At 40.4% G+C, this 24,620-nt stretch overlaps 2 protein-coding genes and 1 long non-coding RNA gene across 6 annotated transcripts in view; all 3 read right to left on the reverse strand.

Moving 5' to 3' along the window:
* LOC109422166 (TNF receptor-associated factor 5) overlaps positions 1–836 on the reverse strand; it is a 33,170-nt gene extending 32,334 nt beyond the window's left edge. The window contains exon 1 of the mRNA XM_019696806.3: positions 500–836. Coding sequence (XP_019552351.3) covers positions 500–583 — 84 coding nt within the window. The 5' untranslated portion in view covers positions 584–836. The remainder of the gene's footprint in view (positions 1–499) is intronic.
* Positions 837–882: 46 nt separating this feature from the next.
* LOC109422167 (ras-related protein Rab-27A) overlaps positions 883–24,620 on the reverse strand; it is a 129,014-nt gene continuing 105,276 nt past the window's right edge. For all 4 annotated transcript variants that reach the window (XM_062844303.1, XM_062844301.1, XM_062844304.1 and 1 more), the window contains exon 3: positions 883–1,831. In XM_062844303.1, the coding sequence (XP_062700287.1) occupies positions 1,316–1,831 (516 nt within the window). In that variant the 3' untranslated portion in view covers positions 883–1,315. The remainder of the gene's footprint in view (positions 1,832–24,620) is intronic.
* Positions 17,209–17,969, reverse strand: LOC109621395 (uncharacterized). The gene is made up of 2 exons (XR_002201799.3): positions 17,861–17,969; positions 17,209–17,799 (listed from the first exon to the last, which is right to left on the reverse strand). It is a non-coding gene; the product is annotated as an uncharacterized LOC109621395 (long non-coding RNA).

Consider the following 24,620-nt stretch of genomic DNA (forward strand, 5'->3'; position numbering starts at 1 on the left):
AAGTTTGAATAGTATATAGAAAAATCGTAGCAACCAGACACCGCACACCTTTGGACATCGGTCTTGGGTTGCTGTGACGGAGTTGCTACCGCCGACGCCCGCCGTTCCAACAAAAAAAATCAAGCAACACATGTTTGCTTTGACCTGCATTGGAGCCGAGCCAATACGAAGAGTACCCATAGGTATTGCACGTTATCAGCAAAATTCCACCAATTTCGTTGCGGTGAGTAATGTTTACATTTTTTATCGTACTGCAAGCTACTCATTTATTTGGCGCGGCTGGCGCACACTCACACTTGTTCCCCACCGCTAGCTGCGCTGATAAGTTTGATAACAGTTCCCTGGCTGGGTAGACATAGGCACACTTCGTCACCATTCATAACACAGTAATTAAAAAAAAGAGGTTTTCACTTTCGTTGCGTAACCTACTTGAAAGACACCGCATACCTATACGCAATTTGGCTATCACCGTTCGTCAATTGCGACTTGCGAAACTTACCTCGATGTCGCTGTTTTCGAACCATTCGTTGCAGTAGTAGCACGAGGATTTGTTAAACTTGACCTTAGTGGTTGTGGTGGACATTTTTGTGCAATACTTATCAAAATAAAGAGATAAAAAACCAAAATTAAAATAAAAAATTTGACTTCGATGTTACTCCGCTCAAATTAGGCGAGCTTCTGCTGGCCGTGATTAGATCCGAGCACGACCCGAAACAGTAGGCGTTGCGCGACCGACGGCTTCAGTCTTATCACATTTGCAGGGCCTACTATTGCACATAGCTTGGTCGTTTTTTGTTCTCCTTCTGTGCTCCTATCGAGTCCAAGATAAGAACAACGCACAAGTGCAGGGCTGTCATCGACCGTTAAAAAATTTAAAGCAGGTAAAATCTGACAGACATCGTATTACCATAACATTTGTCTCAATATACATCAACTACGGAGTCAACATTCACAATACTGGTTTCGGTTCTCTTCATTTTAAATGCATATTGTCGTATTCACAATTTTGTGGTTTCTAACGTTTCGACACGCACGTTTTGTCACAATACAAACACCAACAGTTGGCATCGAAGCAGCTCGGTTTTTTTGGTTCTCGTTTCACGAACAAACAAAAATCCAACATTAATCTGTTTATAACAATTCACAAAGTTTCTTAACAAACGATCCGCGTAGCCAGCGATCGCTAGCGTTCGCTGAGTTTCTCGTATAAAAGTTCTTGTTTCAAAAGTCAAAATTTGTCTACGGTTCGTCCCTTGAGAGATTCACAAAAGTTGCTCGCCATACAAAACAATCGCCTTCCCCACCCCTTGGTCGTCTAACATCGGCATCCGGACGGTTTGTCCGTCCCGTTCGCCCCTTCCAGCTTGACCGGGGGGTTCTTCGTGTCGACAAACAGCTTCGGAACGCCCCTCCGGGCCTGTATCGTCGAGCTCAGCACGATGGTTTCGATCCGTTTCATCACCTTGTTCAGCAGCAGTTCCACGGCGGCCGCCACATTGTGCCCGGTGAACGCACTCGTCTCAATGTACTCGATCTGGTACTTTTCGGCCAAGCTCTGGGCTCTCGTTTCGCTGATCACCCGCTTGTGATCCAAGTCGGCCTTGTTGCCGCACAGTACGATGTCCGGATCTTCGCAGTAGGCGTGCTGTTTGAGCTGTTCCATCCAACTTTGTACATCGAGGAAGCTCTGCTCGTTGGTGATGTCGAAGATGAGGATGAAGCCCATCGAGTCCCGGTAGAAGGCCGTGGTCAGGCTGCGGAACCGCTCCTGGCCTGCGGTGTCCCAGAGTTGCAGGTGTATCCTGTGGTTGATGCCGTTCGAGTTGTACAGCTGCGGAGTAGAGAGGAAGCATGTATTGATTTACTAGGGAAGTTCAAATATTTCACGAAGAATGTTTTGTGTTGCATTCGAATCATTGATTAAAAGTTTTCCCTCTTTTTTAACTTTGTGTGAGTTTTGCTTATCAATTATCATTTATCGTTTTCTGTTTAACATGTTTCGTTATTTGCTTACCTTTTCTTCCTTTAAAACTTTGGATTTTTAATTCTATTTTAATTATTCGTTATTGTCCGTCGTTCTTCATTGTTTGTGTTTAATTTGTTGCTTTTTCCTTTTTCTTTATTGTTTTCTGGTTCAAATTTTATTTGTTCGTTTTTTTTCGGTTTACGTTACACATTTATCTCGTTATTCTTTTTTCGGTTTCCTATTCTAGGTTTTGGATCGAAAACTTTGTATTCTGTTCGAATCTTAGCATATGATTTACCATTTGTCAATCATTTTCCTCGTTTTTATTTGTTTAACATTGTTCATTTTGTTTGTAACCCAAGCAACACACATGTTATAATAGAGTTATGACAGCGCAAGTTTTGGTTGTATAGAAGTTTATTTTACGTAATTCTAACATTGTGTTGAAATAACGTAAAATAAACTTCTATACAACCAAAACTTGCGCTGTCGTAACTTTTATAGAACATGTGTGTTACTTGGGAAGTTTCCATTTATCCAGTTTCCTGAATTTTGTGTTTTTTTTAATTAATCATTCTTTGTTTTTCTTTTTAATTTTGGATCGGGATGTGTTGCGCTACTCATCGTATGTGGTTCATCATACCTGTTCGTCAATTCTTATTTGTCAATTTTTATTTATCAAGAGAATCACATTTTTGGTTTTTTTTCATCACATGCTGTATGTATTTCCTAAATTTAAATTTTTGTCTGTTATTTGAATTTCAGTTTATAAATTTCGTGTTGTACTCCAATCTTTGTTTATCGTTAACCATTTGTACTTCATTTTCTTTCATATTTGTTCTTACATGTTATTTCCCTGTTAAGGGCCAATATTAATTTGTTTTATTTTTATCTTACAAATTTTTCGTCCAGTTTCGAATTTCATTTTTCTTTAATTATTTCTCATATCTTCCATTCAATGGTTTTAACTATTCGTTTTCTGTTTAAGGTTTTGCATTTCTCTTCATTTTTTGATGTTTGTATGGTATTAATTTTCTGTTTCTTTTCTTTTATATTATTTATTTTTGAATTTTGAACGAACATTTTTTATTGGTGTAACAAAGAAGGAATATTTGAAGAAGTTCCTGGAGAAATCCCTAAAAAAAATCCTGAGCAATATCTGGAAGAATTTATGAAAGAATTTCAGAAGAAGTTAAAGTAAGAGTTTCTATAAATACCACTGGAAGAGGTATTTATAGAAATTCCCCGAAGGACTCCTGATGGAACATCAACAGGAAATTCTGGAGGAATCATAAGAAAAATTCCTGGTTAAATCCTTATAAAAAAAACCCGAATAATACCCAATCCCACCACCCGATAGAATTCGACGATATAATTCAGGAGGAATCTTTCAAGACTCCCCTGAAGAAGCATCCACGGAAAAATTCTTCGGACAATTTATGTAAAAAATCCCCGGAAAATATCTCGAGGAATCCAGCAGGAATTCTTTAAGGAATTCCAGAAGGAATTACTGGAAGAATGCCAAGGAATACAAAAAGAAATTCATTATTCAAAAAACAATCTCGGAAATATTTCCTCTACAAAAAAAATCATGTTGAAATTTCTGGAGGAATTCCAGCAACAACATCGCTGCATCTTTTGGACTCACTCGAATTATTGATTGCTTTCACAATTTGTTATCGTTAATTCAAATTATTTATACTTTGAATGCGTTTTACAATCCATAATATGGATTTAATGTTGTTTGCATTCAAATCATCGATCATCATTTGTTGTCGCTCATTTGAAATCCCAATATTTAAAAAAAAAATGCATAAAAGCTACAAAAAACTTGTTTGCATTTTTATTATATATTTTGGTTGTTCACCTGTTCTGATTTTTTGCATTCATCAATATAACCATTTATCGTTTTAAATTCTACAAATTTTGTTTCCCATTGCTGTTTTTTACACTTCGTTTCTTGTTTTTAATTTTTTAACTTAAGACTCGTTAAATTCGTGTTGAATTTAAATTCATTTCTTCATGTTTTGTTTTTTTTTGTAATAGTCATGTTTTCCCTTAACCTTGAGCTTTAAACAATAATTGTCTTTTTTCCTTCATCATTTGTCGTTGTTATTTTTTTAGTTTCTTACTCCTTCTCGCTGAAATGTTTTCCGTTCATTAATTAAATTGGATAATTTTCCTTCCATTTTTTTCCGTTTTTTTTTTGTTTCTGAATTAAAACATTTGCTTCTTAACTTTGAATTGGAAATGTTAATTGCAATCGAATCATCGTACATCATTTGTAATTGTTATTTTTTTGTTTCGATTCACAACTTCGATTCATCGTTTAAAGTTTGACATTTCCATTTAAATATTTCGTTCCTTGTCCATTAATGTTCGATTCGTTCGATATTTTTAGTGTTTTTATTTTGTTTTCCTTGACGTAGTTTATTTTTCTTTTATAACCTCTTATTGATACGTTTTTTGCTTGCTCGTACAACGTTCTTTTTTGAATAAAATTGGGATTTTCATAATTAGTTACTTTTTGTTTTTTTTTCTCGTTTTTATTTTCACGTTTTAAATCTTGTTTTTAGTTTTTGGTATGTACTTACACGATAGTTCAACTTTCCTTCTGCATTAAGAAAAGGTTACACATTTGGCATTAAGGGGTCAAAAATGGTCAATAACTTTGACACGCTCCGATTTCCATTCTCTTAGGCTTAAATGAAAGACATTCATTCAAAGATTCCTCCTGAGATTTACAGGAATTCCCCAGGAACTTCTCCGAAAACTTCTGAAGAGACTCCTCCAGAGATTCTTCCAGAGATCCCTCAAAAAATTCGTCCAGAGATTGCTATAGCTACTCCTCCACGTATGCTTCCAGAAATTCCATCAGGGATTCTTTCAAAGATTTCTCTAGAAATTTGTCCTGGATTCCTACAGCTAGTTTACCAAAGACTCCTCCACAAATTCCTTCATAAATTCCTCCATTCCCTGAAGTCTAGAAACTCCTCCAAGGATTCCTTCAGGGATTACTTTCAGAATTAGCTTCAGTACAACCAAAAACCTGCGCAGGCGACACTCCTTTGTGACTTGTGTGCTGCTTGGGCTCCAGAGATTCCTTCAGGGATTCTGTCAGAGATTCCTCAAAAAATCGTCTATGGGTTATGGCCCGTTCACAATCTGAAAACTGCTGAAAAAATCGTTACCTTGACAACGCAAAATGCGCAGTATATATTTTGTTCCATTTTTATTTATCGTTTTCCGTTTTTCTTTTCTTGAATTTCATTATTTTTCTGAAATAAAGATTGTATATGGTGTGTGCTACTTGAATTATCGTTTGCTTTTTATAATTTGTCGTAAGTTTTTAAAATTCAGTATGTCTTCCGTTAATAATGATTTATTATCATTTTCTGTTTTAAGCTTTCCATTTCTCTTTGGGGTCATTCAAAAAGTAAACATACGAAAACCCCATTCGAGGGGAGAAGGGGGTTTGAAAATTTTTAGTTTTCGGTTATTTAATTGTAGAACTTTAAATAGTTACATCCATATCACCATTCGTCGTTGCTAAATTAACCTTCCAGGACGTGCGCCATCAAGCAGCTGAAACTGCACCGCGCTCGCGCTGTATACAACAAGCGAGGTTTTTTGGTAGGGGTGGTGGGGGTAAAGTGGACAACCTAAGCATTTTGGTCGTTTCCCGCGGAAATGCGGCAAAACCCATCTACTTTTCCGAGTAACATGGAAGATAATGATATACTCTAGAAGTCTTGTAAGGGGTTGCATTTAAAAAATATTGTTTTCTTTGATTATTTTCTTCACCAAATCGTGCATCAAAATAGCGTGAAAATAATTGGTGGGGGTAAAATGGACAATCGATGGGGTAAAATGAACAAGTCGTTAAAAGTTATAGAACAGCATATTGTTTCTATGTTTTCAAATACAAACTATCAAATTTCATACGATACCTTCATTTTGTTGATTTTAAACTTTTGATACAAGCTTTGAAACACACTTAAATAATTATTGTAAAAATAGTGTAAAAACAAGCACTGTTTTGGATGAAAATTATATTTTGTTGATATAAAATATTTTTTTATAACTTTTTACTTCAATTATCTCACGATAGGTATGACGGCTGATGATTCTGAAGTTCGCAAAAAAAAATATGAAATTTTGTTGAAATTTGAACCGATTGTCCATTTTACCCCCACGGTCTGATTTTGTTAAAATTATTTCCAAAACTTTTTTTTACGAAACTTAATTTTTTTTTTCGGTCAAATTTATTCTTCTACGTGGACTTTATTGGTTAAGGGTGTAAAACTTGTAATAATTTGAAAATAACTTACGAGAAAACCTTAGCAATTATAAGCAGATTTTACATCATTTCCGTTGTTTCACGTGATTTTTAAAGTTCTTGTCATCTTGAAGAGGTTAATTTGATTTTAATATTCAAGATCAGCAAAAGTATAATGATTCATGCTTAGGCATAAGCTTCAATCGTTGAAACATTTTAAAAAACAATAAAAGCCATGAAACTGTACCCTGTCCATTTTACCCCCGCCACCCCTAGTGTTGTACTTTTTACAACGGCGCGCGCGCTGAAGGGTTAAACATGTTTTTCATTTTCCTGTGTTGTTTTCCTTATTTGACTTAAGTTTTGCTGATGAGTTTTATTTATTTTTTGTTTTCCGATCGCGTTTTGTTTTTTTATCGTTTTCCATTTTGACGTTATTTTTTGATCTATCGATTGGATTTTTTGTATTCCTATTATAGTTTATTATTCATAGTTTATTGTTTACCGTTTACGAATTTATATTGATCTTATGTTGGTTAGCATTTTTCATTTCTCATCTATTTTTTTTTTCGTTTTTTGTTCGTTTTTCGTGTTTGAGCTTTTGATCGGAAATGTTGTGTTATATTGTAATCATTGCATATTTTATTCATTTGTACGATGTTTTCATGTACGATAATTTTCGGATTTTTTTGTTTTAATTTTTTGTTCTGTTGGTATTGTCGTTTTTGTTTTTCAATTTATATAACTGTGTCTTTTGTTGAAAAATTTTCTTTATTTACCAATATATTTCTAAAATTTTTCGATCATCATTTCTGTTTTATTTTTCGTTTTTTGTTTATAGTTTTTGTTTTTCAACTTTCAATTGGAAGTTTAATGTTGTATTCGAATCATCGCTTATCCAGAAGTTACACTAGTTTACAGCATATTTCATATTATCGATAGACTGATGATCATTTTTAGTTTGAAAAAGTATGTCATGAGTAAAGGAAAAAAAATACAAGACTTCATATTGTGGGTGCAAACATTCTGGGAATGCGAAGTGACATCTGTTTGTTGATGGTTTTTTTTCTAGTTACGGAGAGTTTTTCAATCTAGTGTGCATTACAAATTGGTTCTGCATTTCAATCTCTCCCTATCTCGATGGACCCTTCAATATCGAGATGTAGAGAGTCGACTGTACACAAATTATGTAACGCTAAATTCGACTTTTTTTAACCGTCCTCCCCTATGTGTCAAGCTTTTTGTATGGGACCTCACGATTGTTTGTATGGGTCGTCACGTTCTGCAAAACCTCCCCCTTCTAAAGCGTGACGTAATTTTTGCATGGCCTCTAAAGGGGCGCTCAACGAGCTTGAAGTTTGTATGCGAAAACCAGGCCTAATGTATGGAGAAATCTTGAGCTTTTTTTGAGTTTTTTTTGCCGCTAGGTGGCGCTGCAAGTGTTCAATTAATGAAACCTTAGGTATTCTTGTAGACTATATGCTAAACAACTTTACTTAGTTGCAGACCGCAAAGTGATCCGACGCCTGTTAAAAAAGTTATACCCTAGGTAAAGTGAGGTGAAACATTGTAGTCGTTTTCCGAACACATGTAAAAGAATATCAATAATGAAATCCCAATGCTTCGCCTCACTGGCGGATCCCTAATGAGTCTCCAAACACAGTGGTTTGGCATATAGTCACATACAATACTATCAAAGTTTTTATTAATTGAACGCTTACAGCGCCATTTAGCGACAAAAGTCTAAAGCTTAAGGGGGCTATTTCATAACTCGAGTCAAGCGGAATTTTACGCGACTCGATAGTAGACGCATTTAATAAAACAAGTTTGTCGATAGATGACGAGTAAATAGTCTAGCACAACGAGTACTGGATACATTATGTCGGCTCGATGACAATCAGTGCATGCTGCGCACAGCAGCTCAGACAGCTGATGCGAAATTTTAAAGCCATGTTGTGCATGTAAATATTTCGCATTTTATTCGTAAAACTAGGCTCAGTGTACCAGTTATGGCTATAGTACCTCAAATTGGCTATAGTTATAGTTCTGCATACATTTGGCCTAGTTTTGCCATACAAACTTCAAGCTTGTAGAGCGCCCCCTTAGGGGCCATGCATAAATTACGTCACGCTTTAAGGGGGGGGGAGGTTTTGCAGAACGTGACGACCCATACAAACAATGGTGAGGTCCCATACAAAAAACGTGACATAGAGGGGAGTGGGGGTTAAAAAAGGTCAAATTTAGCGTGACATAATTTGTGTATCATCCCTTAGACTCAAACTTGATTTCACTTAAATGATGAACGTAGCTTCTGGGAGTCCAAAATAATTGATACAGGAGGTAAGACTTGGCAATTTTCGAATTTTATGTTTTCCATATAAGTGTGGGCCACCATAATATGCCCTTTTCTAGTCTAGATACATGTTAGATTATGCAAAGTTGCTTCTTAAACACATTTTTAAACATCCATAAAGTTTCATTGGTTGATGAGAAGCTAATATGGCCATACAGTCCATTTTACGAGCCAATTTTATGAATGAATTTTGACAGGAGCACGCTATGTCCGAAGGGAAGTATGTATTATGAAAATCGAATGTACCTCAAATGTTATTCTCCACCCGAGCAGAGGGGAATATCAAACTAATAACTATCAAATCACACAATCTGTTTTTATATCTTGTTTTGTTATTATTAACTTATCAAAGCATTACTTTTCCATAACATGTTTTGTTTGACAATCTTATTTTTTTATGATCAAGCTATTGATATACACCCATAAAATAATATTTTAATAATATGTTTTGTTATGGAACAAATTTAGTTATTATTATAACATTGAGAGTGTACAAAAAATAATAAACAGTAGCACAAAAATAACAAGTTTTGAATTGAAAACAAATTATTCCAGATTTACATTGTTACCAGCATATCATCTACAGTTACTCTAATTGAGACTGAACGAGACAACCCAGACAAGAGACACTATAATAATTATGACCTGTTTTATGTTCCTTTTTAAGTATTTAGTTACGTATATTTGTAGCTATTCCATAGAAATTCAATATAGTGAACCTCAGAATATTGTTCTACTTGATGAGTTTGTAGTTCATCAAAACTACTTAGACTTATACTTTTTTTTAATTTCGTCATTACATTAGGGTTGAGTGCCCCACACAAAGCATACATTAGGGTGGGGCTAATTTTAAGAAATGTACATAATTTCCCAAATGGAAAATGATCTACTGGTCGAAATAAGTGAGCTGTGCAAAAACGAGCGATTTCGGTCGATATTCAGGGGTGACGCAAACGATTTAAGTGGAATTTTCAATTAATTTTATATAATGACACATTCTACCGTGACATTTTACAACGCAACGTTTTGACGGCTTTTTGTTCAGATTTTTCACTATAACTCGTAAATTCGACCGTAAACCCTCAAATATTTTTGCATATTCGGATTCTTTGTAAAATTTCCAATAAGTTTAATCTGTTGAACAGTTAGTTTTGATTGGAAAAGTATGTCTAAAATGGTAATGAGTAGCGTGACGTTACAACGTTGTAACTACTCACGCTACTCATTACGAATCCGAATATGCAAATTTTTGAGGGTTTACGGTCGAATTTACGAGTTATAGTGAAAAATCTGAACAAAGAGGCGTCAAAACGTTGTAACGTCACGGTAAAGTGTGTCTAATACATAACTAGCAATGATTACTTATATGTTCTAAACGCTTGCTTTGATATTCATTTTGGGGCTTGTACCATTTGGGCAGATGATGCTAACCAGGGAGTGAAATTATCGATCACGATCGCGATCATAGAAAACTCTCTCACATGCATTATCGACGAAAAAAGAAGTGCGATAAATTCAGACCCGGTTTTCTCCCGAGAATGTGTTCTCGCTCGTCCCGCAGCACCGAAAATTGATTATCATCAGCAATGAAAAGCCGACTGGTTTGCTCTCTGCGCTTTGTTTGCCTTTCCGTCTGGCCGTCGCCACCAAAGGTAGCTTTTATAAATCAAATTTCGTCCACCTTTCGAGAAGCTTGTGTGGTCGCGTGGTTATGGTGCGTGCTAGAAAACATTTTTGTGGAGGGTCTAGGTTCGAATCTCATTGGCGGCACAATTTTTGTTATTTGCCTTCTGAATTATCGCGATAACCGGCAAGGTGATAAAGTTGGATAGCGAAAATGGCAAGAGCGATTTTCAGTTTTCGGCTATCTTTGATCGTGGACAACAGCAGCGAACGATAAACATTTCTCGCTGGAAAAAGAATCGTTGAATTGTTCGGTTGCTCGGAAAACGCCAATTTTCGTCTCAGTTTGCTGATAATTTCATTCCATGATGCTAACAAAGTCAATTTCAAGCCAATTTATTTGAATTTTGGTATAGAGGGCTAGATAGTGTACGTAACACATTGTGTGACAATTAGGTATAATATTGATTTAGTTATAGCGGCAACTGCCCAAAATATGTACACCTGCTCAAATGGTACAAGACCCTAGTACCCTATTACTAACTTTATTATTAGTTTGAAATCATAACTAATTTTGCTTTCAGATTGTTATCAATAACTTCAAAATAACAGCTTTTGTTATTGAAATATTTTCCAAATTCATTGTTATTATGTTGTTATGGAAACGAACAAAACATGTTATTGAATTGGTCTTCCAGGAACATTTTTTTTGTTATGATTTTTGTTATTTTGCCGCTTATGACAGCCAAGTTTATATCATAATTTGTTATGTTAATAACATAAAAAACAACTGATTTCATTATTCAGTTATTTCGGTTAAATAACACATTTTTTTATGCTGTTGTTATTCCCTTCTGCTCGAGCAGGATTGTAGGTTTGGACCTCTAGTTTCAGAATCTGTGCGGTTTAAAATATTTCATCTTGGGTTTTTCGATTTTTTTTTTGATTTTTTACCTATTTTCCCATACAAATGGCGAAAAAGTCATTTGAAGGTTAATTGGGTTCTTTAGGGGTATCCGGATTATTTTATGGTCGGATTCTCCACCCAAAAAATAGTCGAAATCCAAAATTTCTTAATTTTTGGTACTCGGGAACTATTTTTAAAATGCATTTAAAGTTTGTATGGGAAATTTTTTTTGTTCGGGTCTAACTGTCATTCTATCGATTGAACTGTCATTCTATCCACGAAAATTAAAACTGTTTTGTAATTTTAACCATCTAAACAAAGCTTTTGGAATCCAACAAAATCACGATATACTCAGAAAAATGAGCTCTATCGATTAGGCTACCCGAGCAGAAATGAATAGCAACAAAATAACATATCGAGGTATTATTCTTAAATAACATTATACCTTGGTATACCCTTCATTAGGTGGACATAAGAGGCAAAATAACAAAAATGAATACCATAATTTTGTATAAATAACACCTGAAAAATAACAAGTCTTGTTATTTCAATAATGAATGCATACCATAAAATTCAAGTGCTCTATTTGTTATCCAGAAGGTATGAAATAACAAAGTAATAACATTTCTTGCTATGAAATTGCACATTTTTTTATAGCTCCATGATTTAATAACAAATCTTGTTCTTCATTTATTTTTCCTGCTAAATCAACAATACCACATCAATACCTAACTTTGCTCAAATACCTCCAATTGCGTAGAATAATATAGCAATATCAACTTGAGATATTAGAGCACAGGTTGCTCTTTGCACAGTATTTGTAAGGTATGCCCTTCTGCTCGGGTAAAAATAGCAATATTTTATTCACTAAACAACTCAATTTCATCCCATATAATAATGTATGGGAAAAACCCCATGATGGATTATGTTAGGAACCGTCCATAATTATTAAGCTTACCCTACCAAAGTTAGGACGCTCATTCTCTTTGATACAGAGAAGAGTACTCACACACTACTGCTATACTAAACACACTCTCTCCACTCATTACCGTAGCAGATAAAAACAATAGGAAGCAAGCAGCTGCGGTTTTGCTAAAGTGCCGATAGTGGCGCTTTTCTGATAAATGCGGTAAACGTGATAACAGTGTAAACAAGCAGAGAAGCTTGCGCTACGGAATCATAGACGGCGCTCGTGTTCCATGTGTTTTTCACATATACAGCGGCGCCGCCTGGCACCTATCCACTCGAAACATCATGCGCAACACGGGTGCAAAATGCCAGTCAGAAAAAAAGAAGTAAACAACTTGAAATTTGTATGGTGATGTAATCAATTCTCTGTTACTGCAATGAATCCAGAAGAAACGCGTAAGGATAATGATTTTGTTTCTAATTTGCAACTTTTTGCCCCAAGGCACAAATCGCTGCGATGCGAAACAAGTGCAAGCCAGCGATTTGTCCATACAAGAAAAATGATTTTACTTTTAATGTGGTGGCGCCATCTCTGAGAAAATCAAGCTTTGATTCCTTACTATTGTATTCAGAACAGAATAGATCCTCGCGCTGTACACATCGTTTACTCTCTAGCTGCAATAAAGCAACGTGTTCCATTTTCGCGTATCACGTGGTTCGTAGCCTAACCTCGTCGCGTTATTATTCGAGTGGCAGAACCACATCCGAAGACCACTACTTCGTCGCGAGTGTCCCACAAGTCCGGAGAACCAGCTCCGAACATTAATGGTCCTTCGAGGAGCCGGATTGGTGCGTTTTAGTGGCCAAAAACTGGCGAAGAAAGTGATTTTTTGTGCGTGGTGATAGTGTCACAGTCAACGCTGCCTCTAGTGTGCTGCATTGCGAGCGGCAATTTTGGCGTCGAATTCCGATTCGACGATTGCGGATCCGGTAGAGCAACCGGGATTACTACTACGGCCTGTCCCCAAGGCGCGAATACCACGGAGACGGAGCATTTCGGCGTTTTCGAGGCGCATTTCGACACCTTCCTCCAGAACCTGGCGAATCCAGCGTGGCTTGGGTCAGCGAGCAAAAGAGGTTAGCGTGAGTACACACACGCATCAAGGTATGGCTATTCTTTAATACAAATAAAGTTGCATGCGAGTTTTACCACAGATAACAGATGTTTATGCTAGTACAAATTTTTCACAGAATCCTGTGTAAATGTTCAAAACGATATACGTTGGCTCACTACCGCCATCTACTCAACTGATTGCGACATTACATCTAACTTGAATGCAAAAATACTTCAAAGTTCCACTTTCATTCAAGATCGAATACAATCTTGAATGTAAAATTGCGTAGTGCATGCAATCTTGAAAGCGATCACTGACTATCGAACACTGCGCCATCTCTAAATGATTGCCACATGAGTTCCAGCTGCTCGTTACATACAAAATGACTGTTGAGCATTTTTACACACATTGCCAATATAAGCATAAACGTCTGTTATCTGTGGTTTTACTGTAGCAAATAAGGAATTTGTTCGCGATTTGATTGATTTTTTTGGGCAATTGACCACGCTACGTCTTTTGGAATTTGATTGGGTTTGCGATTTGATAAAATATCTGGAAGTGATCTTAACATGGCATCTTTGCGCGAATTGTGCAAGATCGAGCGGGGGTACATGGACTCCATGGCCAACGTGGAGGCTTTCGTTGAAAATTTCAATGCACCACGTGACACGGTCAGGATTGATTCACGCTTGGAGCATTTGGAAACGCTTTTCAAGGAGTTTCGGAATAATCGTGCTTGTTGGATTTCGATCCAACGGGAAGTTTTCCGAAATTATAATTCTCCGGGCCGGAAATGAAACGCTCACTTAATCCGGTTTTGCGTGTAAAGAATATAATTTTCCTAAGAAATACATTTAACATTAGTTTAATTATTTGTAAGTTCATCGCATACAAATAACTGTGCAACGCTACGCGAAAGTAGTTTTGTGAACCCCTGTCAACATTTTCAGGTGGCTCATCCTGCGTGTGTATATGACATGCTTATTAAATAGATGGGTATTACTCACGTTTAGTTCCCTTTTTGGTCGACTATCGTTATATGACAGTGCGCTATCGTATTAGGTAGGAAGTCCTGATACATAATACATATTTTAGGATCATTTAGGTACAATTTTCAATGTTTTTATGGCTTACCGATCGAGTTTGGTTATGCTTCTAGAAGTAGTTCAGACCGGGAATCGCTTATAATTCAGGTTACCTAGATTGTAATGTAACTTTAGAAAATTTCATATTGTTTTAAGATAGATAACCTTACCAATTGTTTGTGCTCTTAAGAATGAATAGTATAATGTTCGAATTCACTAAGTTTAAGCTCCAATTCAGTTTTAATTACTAGTTTTAGAATACTTTAGATATAATCTCCTCTGCATGCTTTTCTTTAGTAGTTTACTTCTATCCTTTCTTCTGCACTCACCCGGTGACAGGTCGGGTACCTGTCACTACCTTGTCATCTTCCTTCGCGGCCGCAGTCTTGTCCACAAGATTGCGAACAATATAAAGACTATGACCGTAGATGCGCGCGTTGGCCGAATGGGGTGGGCCAACAGTGCTAAAATTGAAACGAGACAGGAGCAAGATTTGAAATTGTCCGCTGGGGAAGACAAGGAGGAGGAGCTGAAGAAGGACGTTGAAGCTGGCAACAGAAAAACTCGCCTGGATTTTGAGGACAGGTACTTCGATGCGAAAGATTTCCTAACGTCGCACCGAGGCAATCCGACAGCTGTAGCTTCTTCCGCTCCGCCCGGCCAAATTCCTAACTCCAGAATTCGTGACGCTTTCCAGAGCATGATCGGTAAAGATGCTTCGCTTTCGCCAGTCGATAAATTCCATTATCTTCTCTCCGTGCTCACCAAAGAAGCCCGGACGTTGGTGGAATCCATTGAAGTGACGGCGGCCAACTTCGATGTCGCGTGGCAGATGCTCGAACAACGGTTCGAGAACAAAAAGATCATCGCTCGAGCACTGATGGACAGTTTCCTGAATGCCGAGTCCATCAAGCGGGAATCGTACGACGCTCTAGTTGGCCTCATCGACTCGTACGAGCGGAATCTTCTACAGCTGCGTAAAATTGGACTGAAGACAGACGGGTGGACTCATTTGCTCGCGCATATTCTGTATACACGTCTCGATGTTGACACGCAACGGCATTGGGAGCGTGCTCACAACTCTCGTGAAGCACCAAAGTACGAGGACTTGTTGCAGTTTCTGCGGGATCACCTCTCAACCCTACAACCCCTGGCATCCATGAAATCCCGGGATTCGGACTCTCGTCAAGATCATGGGAAATCGACGGCCAAGTCCAAGGTCAGTTCGACTCTCACAACTACCACGACTCCGAAAAAAGTTTGTCCACACTGCAAGGGGTTGGAAACTCTGACACCTTGTGTGAAACACCCATTTCACACACCTAAAACACCTTTTGACACCTTTTCGACACCTTTCAATTGTAACACTATGATTATATTTTATTTTACTGGCGTCACTGGTCTGTCGATATTTATGTTTACATTTTCAGACAATGTTTATCATCCCAGTGCGGAGCCGGGTACGAGCAACAGCGCAGGACCAGGTACATTTTCTCCGGAGCTTCGAACCGCTGTTACCATGGAGTGGATGGTGAAAAAGGAGAAGTTGAAGGTAATTCAGCGGACACAACGCCCAGCAGGCAGACAAGACATCAGAAGAGGCGAACGCTTAAGTCCTCCGCATTGGTATCCTCACTGGACGACTCCGATTCCTAGAAACCGCATCATCAGTCGCGGCAAGATGCTACTCAATCCTCGACTCAATCGCGACCATTACGATATGAGCGAGCGCGACTACCAGCGCGGAACAGAGATCCGGTAAAAAACAGAATCCTGACGGGGGCAACTATCGATGTGGTACCGGTATTGAATTGGTAATAGAAGGGATGCTTAACGCGAAGGACAATCGCGCCTCGGAAGCGCAACAGTATACCGCGCAACAGCGAATTGGACGATGTGAATAATAAAAACCGGGCGTGGAAGCCGAAAGGGTAAGTTTTGGGGCTTTTGATTTGAAAAGGAAAGTTAGGAAAAAAGCATGTTTATTTGTATTTTTAGAAACGGATTGCTTCAGTTGGCCAGTGGCAATCTAAACGACACTTACGCCGGTTCAAAGTGGTTTGACTCCTCTCCGACGATTCGACTTCCAGGTCATCGCCATTAAAACCCCTAAAGGACAAGCAACTGGGATCGACTACTCCGCAATATTCCGCGCCCCATCATCATCATCATCAAGGACAATCGCCTATGATGGAACATCGGCGGATAGACGCACCTACTCCAACAACCCTACTGATCACGGGTTTCTCCTTTCCAATTAACAGGAACTAAGAGGAACCGTCGGATGACGCAATGCACTGGAGTGTTAAAGCCATGAAACCGTGACCGCGCCGGATTGTTTTACGTCTGGCGCCTCCTTTTCCTCCTGGCCATGGACCACCTTCGAATGGTTTTGTCCGAGAGCAATCATGTCACGCGATTTGAAGTGCCTCGGCTAATTAAAACCTTGCCGAATCCACCTCCGAACCAAGCTCATCTACCGTAAAAAAAATGCTTTCCCCCAAGGAACCCCTGGTCAGTCACTACCGGGTTAAAATGACATTCGAGCGAAATTGAACACTGATCAACATGCTGAACAACCAGTGAGAAATCAACGAATCCAGCACTGGAATGGTCACCTTGTCTGAGCCAGCCCTGAAACAAAATTTGCGGAAAACATCGAATCGATCCAACATATTTACAAAATCCTACTCTGAAAAAGGTCCGAACCAAAATAGTCAAACCACGGCCAGAATTCTAGAACAACTGGGAGCGCTCTTTCTATCCGTTTGTGTACATAGCTGGACCCAACCCTGTTGCACTAGACAAAATCCCGTATCCTACACTCGCAAAAAGAAGACACCCTGATAACCCAATCAACTTCGTCGAACCACTTCCACTCCATCATCCACGGGCCATCACTTCCACTGCGTTCGCTGGCGTTTCTATACGTTAATGGTGTGTGATATGTATGAAATTAAATCAAAATAAGTAGGATTATTACTAAATCTAATTTTATTTTTTCTTATTGATTCTTCTCATATTATTTTTGCTCTTTTGGTCTTCCTTTGCTGATAGTCTTCCACTTCTGCTCGAATCTCAATGTCCATCAAGTCAGCCGACTGATACCTGGTCCACTTCCACTTTTCTACCGATGGGTTTCTTCAGTGAGTGGATCAATGAGGGAGGCGAAAATTCATCATCGTCATCATACTGAAAACATTTTCCTTCTCCTTTATCAGATCTATTCACCACTTGACTCCACGATTTGGTACCCGTCTTGAAGAATATCATCCAGTGAGGCATCTTTCACAGAAATGGGCGTCATCGAGGTATTCTCTCCTCACGCAGATGGGAAATGTATGCGACTTGTTTTTGTCATCTGCCGTGGAATTCGAACTCCCAGAGTCGACATGACCAGTCGTTAGGAATTCCCCCTCTTCACTTGATTTCTTTTACGGTGTGGTTCCCTTGGGTGTTCCGCTTGCTCTCAAGTTGGCGACGCATCCTTTTGGACTGGACGATGTACTTGTTTCGAGGGAGTTTTAGGCGTTTCAAGCTTCTGTTCGGCATCTTTCGGTTCCTGGAATGAAAAATATCAGATGCTTTAATTAATTAATGGAATTAACAGGTCCCTTACTTACCGGGTCCGGCAACCGCAATATCCGGCAAAGTAAAGGTGATCGTTTTGGTCACTTCGGGAATTGATCGGTCAAGTCCACATCAAAACAAAGCAACGATGAGAGAATTTTGAAAGTGTTGCCAGTAATATGGAAAAAAATGACGTCTACCGTATTCATTGTCAAAAATGTCAATGCACCGAGAAACACCCAAAAACACCCGATCAGCACACTGCAACACATTCAAGGGTGTCAGAGTTTCCAACCCCTTGCCACACTGTCAAAAATCCTCTCACTCTCCTTTCAAATGCGAATTCTTTATCAGTATGAATCCTTCCCAACGACTAGAATCAGTCAGGATAGCTGGTTTGTGCCTAAATTGTCTTTCCTCTTCCCACTTGGTCAGGGCTTGTCCTAGCTCAGCTTGTCGTGCCTGCGGTCAAAAGCACCATACGATGCTGCATTTGCGCCCAGCAAGCAACGGACAAGATCACTCGCAATCGCAACCCACGAAACCCGCTATTCCACAAAGTCAGCCCGCAATCGCACCTTTGAACAATTCCTCCGCTTCGCAATCGCAAACAGTTACCATTGCACCCTCCGCTGGCCCATCCACCTCTCGTCCAGTTGCTCTTCCTGCCACTACTACTGCCGATAGTAGCGTGATTCTTCTCTCGACTGCTGTCGTCAAGATAGCTGACTACAACGGGAATGTCCAGTTCGCTCGCGCCCTCCTTGATTGCTGCTCCGAACGAAATCTGATGAGTGAACATTTGGCGCAGAAATTGGATCTACGTCGGCAGAACGACCCGCTTTCTCTCCAAGGTGTGGGTCCCAGTGCTGCTGTGTCGAGGCAATCGACGACAGCAATCGTACGATCGCGTTGTACAGATTTTGCTGTTGACCTCAAGTTCCACATTTTGCCGGAGTTTAAGCCGATTTTGCCGTCGAACCGGTTGTCGGTAGCCTCCTGGAAGATTCCTACATCCGTACAACTTGCTGATCCTCGCTTCTTTGAGCCGAATCGCATCGATGCTATCATCGAAGCCGAAGTGTACTATCGTCTACTGCTAGAAGGTTTCGTCGACCCCGGACCGGAACTACCCCAGTTGAAGGAAACGGTTTTTGGGTGGATAGTATCCGGAAAAGTGAATACGGTGGACTCGAGCCTGTCTGCCACTACACTAGTCTGCAGCAACGCTGAGTTGGAAAATCAGCTTGCTCGCTTCTGGGAAGTTGAGTCGTGTAATACGAACGAAACGTTCTCCACGGAAGAACGGAAATGCGAAACCCATTTTGCCGCCACCACGGTTCGAGACTTCACTGGAAGATTTGTGGTGTCATTGCCGAAGAAACAAGATGTTCTGGACAAGTTGGGAGATTCTCGTTCCATCGCAACTCGGCGCTTTTTGTCCCTGGAACGGCGGCTTCAGGCGAATCCTTCACTGTTGGAGGCGTACACCGATTTCATACGGGAGTACGTTCATCTAGGACACATGGCACCGATCGATGCTAGCGCAGAAGTTCCCGGGCGGAAGTCCTATTATATGCCTCACCATTGCTTAGTTCGACCGGAGAGTGTCACGACGAAACTCCGCGTCGTCTTTGATGCGTCGTGCCACACTGATACTGGTGTGTCGTTGAACGACGCACTGATGGTGGGTCCAGTTGTCCAGGACGACCTGTACAGCATCATCCTACGATTCAGACTTCCTCGCTTCGTCATCGTCGCCGATTTGCAGAAAATGTACCGGCAAGTGTTGGTATCCCCGTCTGATCGGCCCTTACAACGTATTTTGTTTCGATCGTCACCGTCGGACCCCCTCCAAACCTTCGAATTGCTGACGGTTACTTACGGTACGGCGGCAGCTCCGTACCTGGCGACACGTTGTCTCCAGCAACTCGCCTCTGACGGTGAATCGACTCACCCAAAGGCCGCAGTGGTGGTGTCAAAAGACTTCTACATTGACGATCTGCTTACGGGAGTAGCATCGGAAGAAGAAGGTGTTGAACTTTGCCGAGAGCTGATTGATCTCTTGCAGTCGGCTGGATTTAAGTTGCACAAATGGGCATCCAACAGTTCGGCTATTCTACAGCATATTCCAGCGGAGTTTCGAGAAGATCGAAGTCTGGTGGAGCTCGATTCGTCATCCTCGCCTGTGAAAACCTTGGGGCTGCTCTGGCAGCCAGACGAAGACGTCTTCCGCTTCAAAATACCCACTTGGACCCAGGACGCTGCTATTTCCAAACGATTGGTGCTTTCTGAGGCAGCACGCTTATTCGACCCTCTCGGCCTGTTGGGGCCAGTGGTACTACGCTCGAAACTCTTCATGCAGGAATTATGGAAAGCGAAGGTTTCCTGGGACAATCCCTTCAACGATCGCCAACAGCAATTCTGGAAATCCTTCCGAAATGATCTCGAAATTCTCGACGAGTTTACCGTTCCACGGTGGGCGGCATCCTGTAACGATCCAGTCTACGTAGAGCTGCATGGGTTCAGTGACGCCTCCGAACGCGCATACGGCGCGTGCATCTACCTCCGCACAATTTCGTCCAGCGGAAACGTCTCGGTTCATCTGCTTACAGCTAAGTCAAAAGTGGCTCCGACGGGAACCGAGAAATTTGGTTCTACTATTCGCTTACCGCGTTTAGAACTCTGTGGTGCTCTCCTACTCAGCCATTTGTTCGAAAAAGTGGAAACCAGTCTTCTTATCCAAGCCCGTCCTTTCTTCTGGACGGATTCAACTATTGTCGTTCACTGGTTGTCCGCTTCACCGTCTCGTTGGAAAACTTTTGTGGGCAACCGAGTGGCTGAAATTCAGCAAATCACCGCTGCTGGAAGCTGGAGACACGTTCCAGGCATCGATAACCCAGCAGATGTCATATCCCGGGGAATGTCTGCAACGGAGCTTGTAGACCACATGCTGTGGTGGCAGGGACCACAGTGGTTGCAGCAACCCAACCGGTTCTGGCCCGCTTTAGTCAAAACCTCCGACGATCATTTCAGTTCAGAGCAGCTCCAGGATAAACCCACGGTTTCGCTGCCTACAGTCGTCCAAAGTTCAATATTCGCCCTGAAATCGTCTCTCTCCAGTCTCGTCAGATTGGTAGCCTACATACAGAGATTCTGCTACAATTCGAAGATACGTAATGTACCTAGCCGTAGATCCGGAGCTTTAACCACAGCAGAGTTGGATGAAGCGTTGTGTAGTTTGGCCAAACTTGCTCAAAAGTAATCGTTTCCAGAAGACCTGTACTCTATCCGCACTACTGGACAAGTGAAGTCAACGTCGAAGCTGAAAACTCTGTCTCCAGTTCTCGTCAATGGTATTCTACGCACTAGAGGACGTCTCAACAATGCAGCTGTCCCGTACGCGCAGAAGCAACCTATAATCTTGGACAACAAGCATCCGTTCACGCTGTTAGTCGTTCGTCACTATCACCTTCGTCAACTATATGCTGGACCGACTCTCCTGATAGCAAGCGTTCGTGCGAAGTTCTGGCCTCTCCGGTTACGTGATGTCGCGCGAAAGGTTACGCACGAGTGCGTTACCTGTTTTCGAAATCGGCCAAGCTTCGCAGAACAAATAATGGCAGACTTGCCACCAGTTCGGGTATTGCCAGCGTTGCCGTTCCTGAACACTGGGGTGGATTTCTGCGGACCTTTCTATCTCCGACCTCCGACAAGGAAAGCTGCACCGGTGAAATCTTTTGTAGCTGTCTTCGTTTGTCTATCAACCAAGGCAGTACACCTAGAGTTGGTAGGCAATTTGTCAGCCGACTCGTTTATCGCTTCCCTGAAGAGGTTTGCTGCTCGCCGAGGAGTTCCGCAGACCATTTACTGCGACAATGCGACAAACTTTGTCGGCGCTCGCCGAATACTGAACGAGTTCCTGAATCTGTTTCGGACCCAGCAGAATCGCCTGGATATCGAACGACAATGCTCCGCTGAGGGCATTCAGTTCTCGTTTATTCCTCCGAGATCGCCGCACTTCGGGGGAATCTGGGAAGCAGCGGTTAAATCCCTTAAGACCCATCTCCATCGCACTCTTGCAAACGCAATGGTAACACCCGAGCAGTTCCACACAGTGCTTACGCAGACCGAGGCACTGCTCAACTCTCGACCGCTCACGCAGCTCAGTAATTCCCCAGAAGACTTGGACGTCCTCACGCCAGGTCATTTTCTGGTACACAGACCGCTGACTGCAATCCCGGAGCCCTCATACGAAGAAATACCTTGCAATCGGCTTTCTCAATGGCAGATGACACAGGAGTTCGTCCGCCGCTTGTGGAAGCGATGGTCCACCGAATACCTATCGGGGCTGCAACAGCGAACCCGATGGACACACGAGCGAAACAACATTCGCGTTGGAACTATGGTTCTAGTTCGCGATGACAATCTGCCACCGCAGAAGTGGCGTTTCGGCCGCGTAATTGAAACGTTCCCTGGAAACGACGGACTCATCCGGGTCGTCAACATCCGAACCAAGGACGGCATCTTCAAGAGAGCCATCACACGCGTGTGCGTTCTACCGATTCCCGACAACCTACCCGAGGACCAGGAAGCAGCGTAGTTCCAGTAGCTCGCGGTCCCAGCAACACAAGCGTTGTCGGATTGGAGGAGGCCCTATGGTCTCCTCCCAAGTTAAGTATCTTGTTTTCATTTCCTGAATCTTGTTTTCTCCAACCATAAATCAACCGTATTGGCAGGCACCCTGGACATTGATCGTCGTAACGACCGAGGGGACTACACCTGGCTCAACGACATCCACTCACCGAAGTTCACCGAATCTTAATCCGGTGATTGACAACCGACGAGTAGCTGATACTACGGGGTATAGAATTACAGAATTTGTTGAATTTGTTATACATAGTTTTAGTAGTTCATTAAGCACAGTCACGAAGATAGGAGTTAGTATTGAAATGTAGATTTCAATGGTGGGCGGAATGTTAGGAACCGTCCATAATTATTAAGCTTACCCTACCAAAGTTAGGACGCTCATTCTCTTTGATACAGAGAAGAGTACTCACACACTACTGCTATACTAAACACACTCTCTCCACTCATTACCGTAGCGAATAAAAACAATTGTATTCAGAACAGAATAGATCCTCGCGCTGTACACATCGTTTACTCTCTAGCTGCAATAAAGCAACGTGTTCCATTTTCGCGTATCACGTGTTTCGTAGCCTAACCTCGTCGCGTTATTATTCGAGTGGCAGAACCACACCCGAAGACCACTACTTCGTCGCGAGTGTCCCCACAAGTCCGGAGAACCAGCTCCGAACAGATTATTTTAAATCACACATATTATGAATCTAGAGGTTCAAAAATACTGTTCTAGCGAATAAAACTTGAGGTACATTCACTTTTCATAATACTTCCCTTTGGACATAGCGTGAGGAGGTAGCGTCCAATAACCCGTGAAAATCAATATCATCATCAACAACATTGTTGTCACTTCGTAAAATGGCTCATTGGCACGAAACACGATGAAAAATATTCACTCTATGTAGACATTAAAAAAGTTATTGTTAGAAAAACTTTTTTTCCTTAAATATGTCACTGCAACATTGTTTGGAGAAAATGTAGGTAATTGAAATCCCTTTCTTCAGAAAAAAGATCATCGATTTAAAAACATAGGCTTTTTTGTAATATCGATTTGAATTTTTAAAACCTTTATTTTTCAGTGTAGGAATTAATTTTGTAATTTTTGGATAGTTTTCTAAAAAGCTTCATAGAATTTCACGATAGTTCGTCATATAACACTTTTTTGTAGGTCTTGTCATTTTTGAGTTACATAGATTCAAAAAAAAATCTATGAAAAAAATAAGGTCCTCTTCAAATAATACTCTTGACAAATTTCGAAAAACAAAGTATGCAAAGTCGCTTAGAAAGGCCTATTGTTTATATTTACAAAGTTTCTTTCGATTCTGAGAGGGTGCCGCCAGCCCCGTAGAAGGGTTGGCGCGAAATTCGTCATTTTTTTCTAATGGTTTATGTTTTGTTTTTGAAAAAATATGTAATATTAGAAAATTTGTGTTGTTCTAATTATTATCGTTTACTTTTTTTTCGTATTCCTTTTTCATTATTTGATTTTCAATAAGCTAGTTAGCAGCTAAGTTAGCAGCTTGTTTGAATTTGGTATGACAAAGCAAAGTTATCGAATTAGATTATGTATCAGTCTGTACGATTTATATCGAAGACAAAGTAATAATAATAAATAATAATAAATAATCCCAAATATTTCCCGTTTATTTATTTTCGCGATTCATTTTCTGCTAACCGTTCCCCATTTCGTTTTCTTTTTGTTCCTAATTTTTTATTTCAATTTTCGCTATATGTAATTATTTGTCGTTATTAATTTTTTTGTTGTCTTCATTATCCTACAAATCATAAGTTTTGTGTTTTTTATCTTTTATATTTTCCGCTTATCAACTTGCACGTTTTTGTTTCAAGATTTTCATTTTTCATTTTTTTTTGTTTCTTCAGAGGGATCTCATTTTCAATTTTCAACTCCCGCATTTTGTTCTTGGATTATCAATATCATATTGTATCTGAATCAATAGCAAGCAATCAGCTGCGTTTTTGCTAGAGTGCCGGTAGAGGCGCTTTTCTGATAAATGCGGTAAACATGATAACAGTGTAAACAAGCACAAAAGTTTACGCTACGGAATCATAGATGGCGCTCGTGTTCCACGTGTTTTCCACATATACAGCGGCGCCGCCTGCACCTATCCACTCGGAAACATCATGCACAGCACGGGTGGAAAATGCCAGTCA

This window comes from Aedes albopictus, chromosome 1 (assembly GCF_035046485.1).
Source record: "Aedes albopictus strain Foshan chromosome 1, AalbF5, whole genome shotgun sequence".
NCBI classification, from domain to species: Eukaryota; Metazoa; Arthropoda; class Insecta; order Diptera; family Culicidae; genus Aedes; species Aedes albopictus.